At 38.4% G+C, this 10927-nt stretch overlaps 1 protein-coding gene across 1 annotated transcript; it reads left to right on the top strand.

Moving 5' to 3' along the window:
* The first annotated feature begins 2945 nt into the window (after positions 1-2945).
* On the top strand, positions 2946-9667 carry timm10b (translocase of inner mitochondrial membrane 10 homolog B (yeast)). Its single transcript, XM_066651439.1, has 3 exons — positions 2946-3131; positions 3231-3326; positions 8473-9667. Exons 1-3 carry the CDS (start codon positions 3105-3107, stop codon positions 9022-9024), a joined length of 675 nt encoding a protein of 224 aa, XP_066507536.1. The 5' UTR covers positions 2946-3104; the 3' UTR covers positions 9025-9667.
* The last annotated feature ends 1260 nt before the right edge of the window (positions 9668-10927 follow it).

The raw sequence follows: 10927 nt of genomic DNA, 5'->3' as shown, positions 1-10927 counted from the left end.
GTCCCGCTCCAGGTGACTGTCTGTGAGGAGCTTGGTTTGTTCTCCCTTTGTCTGCATGGGTTTTCTCCGGGTGCTCCGGTTTCCTCCCACAGTCCAAAAACACATGTTGGTTTGGCAACTCAAAAGTGTCCATAGGTGTGAGTGAGTGTGAGTGAATGTGTGTGTGCTGCCCTATGAAGGATTGGCACCCCCTCCATGGTTTGTTCCTGCTATCGCTCGGTGATTCCAGGTAGGCTCTGGACCCATGACGACCCTGAATTTAATAAATGGTTGCAGACAATGAATGAATGAATGGATTAATTAATAACTTATTAAGAATGAAACAGGTTAGTGACTCTTAGAACTGTTGGCATTATTGGGTTTTTAAATACATTTTTCCTGGATACCTAAGATGTTTTGCACAGTATTGTATATCAGTTTCTGTATACAAGGACATAAATGTGGAACTGATGTAAATTGTTAGGTCACTATTTAAAGCATGTTTAATAACAACAGACATGTAACTGATGAACTGACAGAACATGAAGATGTTGGTTCCAACCAGTGTTTATGCCCTTAACTCACAAGAACACGTGTCACAAACACTTTATATGGTCTGGAAAGTTCTCTGCACAGCTTTATCCTTAACTTTATATCATGATGTCCCTAAGTGACATTTACTGAGCATCCTGGATGCAGTCACTTGACAGTCTGTGAATTTGTGGATGTTTGACCTCATTTAAAAAAATACAGGGTACTGGATGAGTACATAGAGACCATAGAAATGCTTATTTTAAAAGGCTATTATTGTTTCTAAAAGGTGTTCCAATCTTTTTAACAGTTATATTGCTTTAGTATCTTGTTCCATGTTACTACGACCCAGTCTGACCCCATTTCAACAACAAGATATTGACATAGAGGTTTTAAGATTATTGTTGTGATGTTTATGTTACATTGAGATTTTAGCCCAAATATAATTACAGAATATGGCAAAAAATGTGAAAAAAAAGTTCCATGATGTTTCTTTGGTCTGTTTTATATTTCTCCTAATTTGGCTTTAAGTCTGGACTCTTATAGGTTAAACAAATTAATATTCACAAGATTATTTGGCTTTAACCCAAAACGAGCACCTATACCTGATAAACAAAGTACTTAAACTTAAAATATTGAATATAAAAGATGCTTTAAGGCACAGCACTTCTTAATATTAGAGGTAAATTAGTTTCCATTACATTCATAGCTTTTGGCAGAAAGTCTTTTATATTTTAAATGTAGTGTTAAGAGTCTAGTCCAGGGGCTCATTGATATAGTATTGTTTGCTACTCAGGCCATGAACTGAACCCCATAATTGTTTGTAAAAGGCAGTGACAGAGGGTGGAATACATTTAAAAAAACAGTGAATAATTTCCAAGAATCCTGTTATCATATTGTACCAAGGTTGTTAAGAGACTATTTGTGAATGTGTTCTTCATTTGTTAATATGAGAATTTATGAGTGTAGTGAAATTATGTTTATGTTTTTAGGTTTTATTTATTTTAGATTTTACATTTAATTTACAAGTGGTTTACATGTAGTTTAATCCTGTAAAATTATGTGTTGTTTTATTTTAGCTTTTTATTTACTATCTGGTTTGTATATTTAATAATTAATAATTATAATAATAATAATTAATTAAATCTAAAAAATAAATTCATTTGATCTCATTTTTATTCCATGTTGTTCATTCTATTAACTGTCAGGCTTCATAAGTATTTCCAAATCATTAGCATATCAAAAGTGAAAAGAGGTCAAGATTACTTGATTACCCATTCTAGCATTTTGCACCTTCACAGAAGTGAGAAGAAGTGGGGAGACATGTTTGTAGTGCAGTGGTTGAAACTGTATTTTAAAATGTACTCATGTTGCTTTCCTATTTAAGGACCTTCTACCAACTTCCTATTACTTAATAAAACATCAAAGAAGCCCTTGTAAGTCACATGAACCTATGGTTAGGCAGCAGACAATTAGGACGTTGTTTCATAAAACATTTCAAGATGTGACTCTGGATGAAGGCATACTAACGGGCCCTTAATCATCAGTTACGATCAGCCAGCACTTTTCATAACTCTGGAGATGCAAAAATTTAATTAGCTTTACTCATTCTAGGAAAGACACAACGTTATTTGAATATTTAAAAGACGTTCCATTTCCCTGGTAATGAATGAACATTTAAAAAGCACAAATTGTTATATCTTTACTTAGTATTTGCACTAATAAATTAATTCAGTCAATTATTATTCATTCATTCATTATCTGTAACCGCTTATCCAGTTCAGGGTCACGGTGGGTCCAGAGCCTACCTGGAATCATTGGGCGCAAGGCAGGAATACACCCTGGAGGGGGCGCCAGTCCTTCACAGGGCAACACACACATACACTCACACCTACGGACACTTTTGAGTCACCAATCCACCTACCAACGTGTGTTTTGATTGGTGATTCAAAAGTGTCCGTGTGTGTGTGTGTGTGTGTGTGTGTGCATTGCCCTGTGAAGGACTGGCGCCCCCCTTGAACTGGATAAGCGCTTACAGATAATGAATGAATACATTGGTGGTTTTTTTCTCCTTCAAATTTTAGTGCCTAGTCTATTTATGTTACATTTTTGGAAAAAATCTAAAATGTCTCATAAGTGTTCATATTTTTTTTTTACTAAATGTTTATATATATACATTCTTCACAGGGCAACACACACACACACACACACACACATTCACTCACACATTCACTCACACACACACCTACGGACAATTTTGAGTCGCCAATCCACCTGCCAACGTGTGTTTTTGGACTGTGGGAGGAAACCGGAGCACCCGGTTTTATGTATATATATATATATAGTGCTATTCTGCAAAGACTTGGAAACCAAAATAAATATTTATTTTATAAAAGAAAGGGAAAAAAATAAATTCGTGACGTGAGTGACGTTGCTAGTCGCTCGATCGGTCACGTGGTTTCAACATGGCCGCGCTCTTGTGAAAGTCATGCTATGGTTTGTCGCTGAGCGCTTGTGAAGAAAGCGTGGAAGACAGGCGAATATTAGCTTTTACTAGTCTTTTAAGTTTCTTGTGTAGCGTATTCTGCAATAAAATGGATGCTGAGGGACAACTACGAAATGTGAGTGGACTCAGATGGGCTTTAGTGTCGCTGGAATTTGAAGCTTTGCAGTTCGTTGTTCGGACGTTTTGTAACGTGTGTTCTGTCTGTGTTGTTTAGCTTCGTGATTTCCTCCTGGTTTATAACCGAATGACGGAAATATGCTTCCAGCGATGTACGACTAATTTCAATTATAGAAACCTAACAATGGATGAGGTAAGTTAATACAGCAGTCATTTAGAGTAGGCAGGGGAAAATGTACTGCATGTATTATACACTACGGTTTTATAAACTACCTGGCCATAAAAGTCACACATTCTAATATTCTACACCTACTTTCCATCTTATCAACACCACAGATCGTACAGGTGCACTTACATATGACCGTATACAGATCAGCCATAACATTATGACCAACTCCTTTTTTTCTGCATCCGTACACTGTCTAAACTCTCAGCTCCACTGACCACACGCGAGCACGTTGTAGTTGTACAATTTAGTCCATCTGTTGCTGTGCATATATTGTCGGCCCCCTTTCATCCTGTATTTCTAAGGCCAGGACCCGACAGGACCACCGTAGTTCAGGTATTTTGGGTGGAGGCTCATTCTTAGTGCTTCAATGATGCTGATGTTGTGTTACTTCTCAATGACACTGCTAGAGTGAGATAATTAACCATTCAAAAGTGTCCTGTGGGCAGTGACCACTGATGAAGAAATATAAGATGACTAACACAAACTGTTGGTCTACAAGCCAGGCAAACAAAGATGTGTCTACATGAGTAGGTGGTGTTTTAAAAAATATAATAATAATAATAATAATAATAGAACCTTGGAGCACTGCTGTGGTTTGGCACTTTTCCACTGAATGAAACCTTCACGTCTCAACTCACCAAGGTTCTTCTGCTTTTCCACTGGCCAAATCTGGTACCTGGTCCATGTGATGGTCTTTTGGGGGCTGACCACTGAGGAATGGGGTGAAACTGGGCTAGTAATGTATGCAGAACAACAGATGAACTACAGTCTGTATTTGTAGAACTACAAACAGCACATATATGGTCAGTTGGTCAGTACAGCTGACAAATTGGACAATTAATGAATTTGCATTTTTTTGGGAAGAAGACAGTGTATGATAGAGCAGCATCCAGAAGAAAAAGAATGGAGTTTGTACCTTGTACCTCCACGCATTGTCCACTTCATGAGCTCCACTGAGTGTATAGGAGCACTTTATAGTAGGGATGACTCGATCCAGTCTTAAAGATCAGTATCGACCTGGTAGCCAATCACATTATTATTTTACTGATCTGTATTAGCTTTATTAAGCTCGATCTTAAGTCCGATCCTCTGTTTCTTATAGGCAAAAAACTCACACTCCCTCCTCCTCCTGTAGCACACTTTGTAAATGTTGCGGTGATCTTACTCTGCTGGCCACAGTAGCGGAAACACGCACCTTTCTGATTGTTCTGCCCAAATGCACATTCCCACGAGTCGGATCCAGAGCTGGAGCTATAGGACGCGTGATTAGAGTCGCCAACTGTCCCGTATTTGGACACTAACTGCCGTGTTGTGTTTTGAACCCATTTTATCCGGTATTTTTGAGATAAGAATGTTAAGATCATGATTTGTTTGAGACACGCTGCTCTCCCTCAGCCGGAGCAAGGGGCAGATACTCCACAGCCATTTCTCAATACAATGTCAAGATCGAACTGCTGTACTTGGTAGAACAAACTTGGCTAGATGTGGACTTTTAAATGGAACAGTACTTGGGCTGCCACTTATGACGTTTCACAAGAACACATTTGAGAAACCGCTCATGGCTCCTAAACAGATCATGTGATTCTCATTGCTTGTCACTTTTATTTAACCAATCAGCAGCCAGAGTTAGCTGTCTGTCATTGAGTGCTGCAGCCAATGGAGTCACAGTCCCCCCTACAGGGTTTTATTGTGAAGGATACAAATTTGTCCATGATACACCATCACATGCACGTTTAGTCTGCTGCAGTTCTTATAAGTGGTTTACATACTGTGTACATATTACACATCCGTCGAATGGGTAGACTCTTATGACACCGATAATGTATGTCAGTACTCTAAAATGTACAACTACTGAATTAAAACCCAAATCATTTTTTATTCCATACATGAGATCTCTTCCTCGCAAAAAAAGAAAAAAAAAACCCTGTAGCACCACAAAGCCTGAAGAGCCCACAAGCCACTGACACACATACAAAGCATAACAGTGCTTGCATATGTTGTCCCCTTCAAAATGAGGCCAATTCTGAGTTTTTCTGTCAATTGACTCCTTTAGTAATCCTCACGTTTGTGTAGAGTACTTGCAAAAAGGAAAAAATAACAACATAAGTAAAACAAAAAATATATATATTTAAATATGTTCCTCATGGATCTCCGCTATGGCCGTGTATCAGCTTAAAGACATGTCAATCAAGTCTGTAGACCAATTAGGGGTGACGCTCAACCAAGGAGGCGGGGGAGCAACCAGGCTTCGGCACCTAACGGATGCGCACTGGGAGAGACAATGCAGACAGTTTTATATGGCAACAACAATCAAAATAAACAACAATCAAAACCATAAACACGTTTTCAAAGCTTTGCTCCCTCACTCTACAGCCATTTGGAGAATGTGCTCTCCTTCCAACACGTCTGGCCTTAAAGGGGAATGGTACTGGGTTAGAAACAAGACTAAATATCAGAATAAATCTAGGTGAGTCAGAACTTTTTTTCTGTTGGGGAAGGTAAAAAGCCATTTAGAGAGGTGCATGAGATTAGTGTGTTAAGGAAGGTAAAATGTAACAAGCTTATACACAATATGTATATATTTTTTTTCTACAGTAAAATTTATTATTTTCCTTATGGAGAGGTTGGAGGTCTTTGAAGATTCCAAATTTAAATTTAGAAATGTGCCTAAAATGTTTTGTTGTTTTGATCATTTTTTGACCACTGATGTTTCATTTCAATCTTTAAAATCTTTTCAGAAAATTGCTTCTAGTTTACTTACTGCCTCAAGATTTGGGTATATAACTTCAGGCAGAAAATGGGAAAAAAATACCTGGAGTGTTAAGAGGTTAAAAACCAGCAGGAAAAAGAATCTTGATAAAATTGAGATTGTGATCCTGCAAAAAAAATAAACAAATAAATAAATATCGTGATAATGTATTTTTGCCATATCGCCCACCCCTACCCTCAACACATCTGTGATAACAATAAAACGGACTATTAGAATCCAAGTCCATCCATCCATCCATTATCTGTAACCGCTTATCCAATTTAGGGTCGCGGGGGGTCCAGAGCCTACCTGGAATCATCGGGCGCAAGGCGGGAATACACCCTGGAGGGGACGCCAGTCCTTCACAGGGCAACACAGACACACACACACATTCACTCACACACTCACGGACACTTTCGAGTCGCCAATCCACCTGCAACGTGTGTTTTTGGACTGTGGGAGGAAACCGGAGCACCCGGAGGAAACCCACGCGGACACGGGGAGAACACTAGAATCCAAGTCATTATTTATAAATATGAGCTGTTTGTGAAGACGTATTTTGTTTACCTTGTTATAAATAAAATAAATTAATAAGCAGCAGCTTGGATGCTCACAGTTTCTTTTTTAATGCCAGATATTCAGTGTCAAGCAGATACACTGGGTTGATTTTCATAAGTATAATGTACTTGAAGTGTGCACTGTGTAACAGTATTATCTATAAAAATAAAAGTAATGGATCAGGACTCAGTATCGACAGATACCCAATATTAAAAAACTCGGATCGGAGGCATTGATTGGGACATCACTATTTTATAACTGTACAAATAGTAATAATAGTAAGAAAAATAGCAAGACAAATAGTCTTCTTTAGTTATATTAGGTTAAAATATTAGTTGGCCTCTACCTGTTGAACCCATCCATTTCTTACTGTTCTCACTGTGCCTTAATGAGGGTTCACAAGCTGTTTGTTATCAGTCTAAATATTCCCACTTAAAGAATGTTTTAAATGTTGTGAATAGGCAGCTCTTGCAATTTGAAAAACATCAACTAAGCAGTGATGCAGGCATGGTAGCATGTGTGGTGTTTGAGTATATCTGACTGCTAATTTGAGAGTCCACCACACAAGAATATCCAGCTATAACAGGCTCTGTGGTTAAAAATAACTGGTTTGTGGGGTTTTAAACTTGATGATTATTATTAACATGAGTTGCACATCAGTAGTGTGGTCTACAGTCTCTAACTATTAACCATGCAATACTTGGACTGAAATGCAAAAGGTCATAGATACACACATTTAATAGATTAGGAACACCCACCTTGTATCTATACTCATTGTCCATTTTATTAGCTCTACTGGCTATACAGGAGCTCTTTGTAGTTCTACAATTATGGTGCGTTTCCATCATATGGGTCCGGCTCGCTGAAAGCTTGTCGCTTTGTCACTGGCAGGGCTCCGCCGCGAAATGGAGCCGGTGACATCACAAAACCCCGTCTCTGAGGAATCCCTGGCTTTGAAATCAACAACAACCGCGGAGGTAAAGTTAGGCACTGTATCCTAATCACATATTCGCGTGTTGTTTCAGGTTTTTGGCCTAAACCCGGCTCTGCGCCCCAGTTCTAACAGATCAGTTTTGCTTGTTGCATGTTAGGCTTTCACCGGAAATTTTCGTCTGCCATCAGCCCAAGGAGCATATAAACCTCTTCAAAACACTTTGAGGTAAAGTTACAAGCTGCCGTTGTGAGTCCGATTAAAAATAAATGTGAAAGCTGCTGCAACTTAAGGGATTTATCAAGCGGTGGTCTGTGCTGGATTTGCATTTCATGGTGATCGATATCTCTCTGGCCAATCAGCGCTCTGCAGGGTTTACACGACACCATTTAGTACCTGCTTGGCACAGATGGAACCCAAAGTGAGCTGGGACTAAAAACATACCCGGTTCCTTGGACCAGGTACCAGATTTGGCTTGTGGAAAAGCAAAAGAGCCATGTCGTGTTGAGTAGAGTCATGTAGGTTCCATGCAGTGGAAAAGTGCTGTTATCCTGTAGTCCAACTGTTTCTCTGCATACTTTCTTATCCCCATTACACCCTGTTGTTCAAAGTTCAGGACACCCCCCCCCACCCCCAAAAGACCACCACAGAGCAGGTATGATTTGGGTGGTGGATCTTTGTCAGCAGTCTGATATTCTGTGAGTGAGAGATTGTGTGTGTTTATATAACAGAACTATTTTCAACTATGATAGTTAGTTATTATTTAAATACTTGTAATTTGCATTGTATTGGTTTGTCATATCTTAAAAATAATTAATCACTAAGTAAAAGGTTTTTTTTTTTCTTTGTCTTTTCTTTTTTCATCTCTCCAGGAGCACTGTGTAGACAGCTGTGCTGGCAAATTAATCCGCTCCAACCATCGTCTGATGGGGACATATGTGAAGCTGATGCCAGCAATGGTCCAGCGGCGAATGGATGAGATGGAAAGCAAGGCCGCAGAGGCTGCAAAGGCGGCCGAGGCAGCAGGCCCAGTGGAGCATTCGGCTGGAAGTTTAGGGACATCAAAGACCACAGAGGTTGTGTCTTCATCTTTTGCTGAACATGTGTTGACAGCAGATGCCCCTACTGGATCAGTATCATTTCCTTCATCAGATGCTGAATCTACACTAAGTGATCTGTCATCAATCTCAATGCCAAATACCAGTGGCAAAACACCAGATGTACAACTTGTGTTGCAGCCAGTCACACACCCAGCAGATACAGCCATTCCATCTGTAGTATCACAAGCATATGTACCCCCTTCACTTGTTACAGGACGTGAACCTTCGGCTCTGAAACAAGGCGGTGTACACAGCAACATCACAACTTCACCAGTCCCAGGACTTCAGTCTACTGTGGGGACAAAACAAGACAAAACACCTTGAAGTTAATTCAATATGTAAGACTGAAAATTTGTTCAGTCTGTCTAAGCATCATGCATTGGTGGGAAACGGATTTAAGTATGTCACTGTTTATGAACCTGTATGAAGGTTTAAGAGAAATTATCATTCTTCTGTAATCAGTGTAGAGAGTAAATGTCTGGGGAATTACACTGTATCAACAGGTGTGAATATGGACTGTAAAATGACTCGTACATGTTTCAGTTAGTATATGTCCTTCAGCATGAAAAAATAGAAGATGCAGCCTTTCTTCAACCTTCATATAATGATGTATAACTAGTAAAAACTGAAATAAAACAAAAATAAAGTTTAAGAATAAGATGTTTTATGGATGGAGCAAATATTTCAACCTCACATTAAGACAGTGACCTATCCTGATGTGCTGGGAAACGACACATTGATTTATTTTTCATTTAAATTGTCCTTGAATACATGTTATTCACTTTCATTCAGTGTTAGGAAATAATAATGGGGAAAATGTATTTTCATTTTTTAGACGTTTCTAAAGAAATATAAGGCTATTTTCCCACACTTCCAAAGTTCTGAGTGCATTTCAGTTTATGCAACACTTTTTGAAATCTGAAGATTGGAGCTTGAATTATTATTATTATTATTTTAATCTAGCCCATTGCATCTTGTATGGTTTGCCTTCTGGATGGTTTTTTGTGATAATATATAATTAAATGAATAAATAAAATATTAGAAGTAGAATTAATTAAATGTTTCCTTTAATAATTAAACATTGAAATAAAAGCTTAAATAATTTAGTGATTTAATCATTATTTCAATTTAATTTTATTTAAATAATTAAATAAAATGACTATTTCATACATCTTGCAGACTTGCACTATGAAATAATTAAATCTGTCAACATCATCCGTCAGTGGACAGACCTAACTTCGATCCAGTCAGATTGATTACCTAGATTGCGCAGTAAGGCAAGACAGATTGGTCACGTAAATTAGATACATATTTCTGTCTACTAATGATAGCTTTAAGAGCTCAAAATGTCAGCAAAGTAAGCATTTCATTGGTTTAAGAGGCATTAGGCAACACCCCTACTGCTCCGTTATCTTTCACTCGATCAGATTCCACCCAGCACCCAACAGAAGGCCTGTAGTTGGAGTTAGCTAGTTAGATAAAGATCCTAGCGTTAGCCAACTGCAGGTTATCAATCCTGCCTGAATCAGTCAGGCCCACCGATGGATGGTGTTGACCGATATAATGATTTCATAATGCAAGGTGCATGAAATAAATATATAAATAGTTAACTAATTAAATTATTTAAATAATACAATTCAAAATATAATAAAATGTATATTTAAATAACAATTTAAAAAATCACAAAATTATTTAAGCTTTTATTTCAAAATCTACTTATAATATATATATATATATATATATATATATGCTTTTAATGAATTATTTCTTTATTCATTTATTATATAATATTGTCACAAAAAGCCTTCCATACAACAGCTTATCCAGTTCAGGGTTGAGGTGGGTCCGGAGCCTACCTGGAATCACTGGGCGCAAGGCAGGAACACACCCTGGAGGGGTGCCAGTCCTTCACAGGATGACACACACGTTCATTCACACCTATGGACACTTTTGATTAGTCAATCCACCTACCAACGTGTGCTTTTTTGTTGTTGTTTTATTTATTTATTTATTTTTGGACTGTTGGAGGAAAACAGCGCACATGGAGGAAACCTACATGGACACAGGGAGAACACAACAAACTCCTCTCAGACAGTCACCCAGAGCAGGACTCGAACCCACAAGCCCAGGACCCTGGAGCTGTGTGACAGCGACACTTCCTGCTAATAGAGAGAATACAGTCTCTGTTTTTGCTACTATGGAATCGGCACTACAGGAACTGCACTAT

Source organism: Hoplias malabaricus, chromosome 18 (genome assembly GCF_029633855.1).
Source record: "Hoplias malabaricus isolate fHopMal1 chromosome 18, fHopMal1.hap1, whole genome shotgun sequence".
In the NCBI taxonomy this organism is placed as follows: domain Eukaryota; kingdom Metazoa; phylum Chordata; class Actinopteri; order Characiformes; family Erythrinidae; genus Hoplias; species Hoplias malabaricus.
Note: the sequence above shows the minus strand (reverse complement) of the source record. Positions and strands in the feature narration are given on the sequence as shown.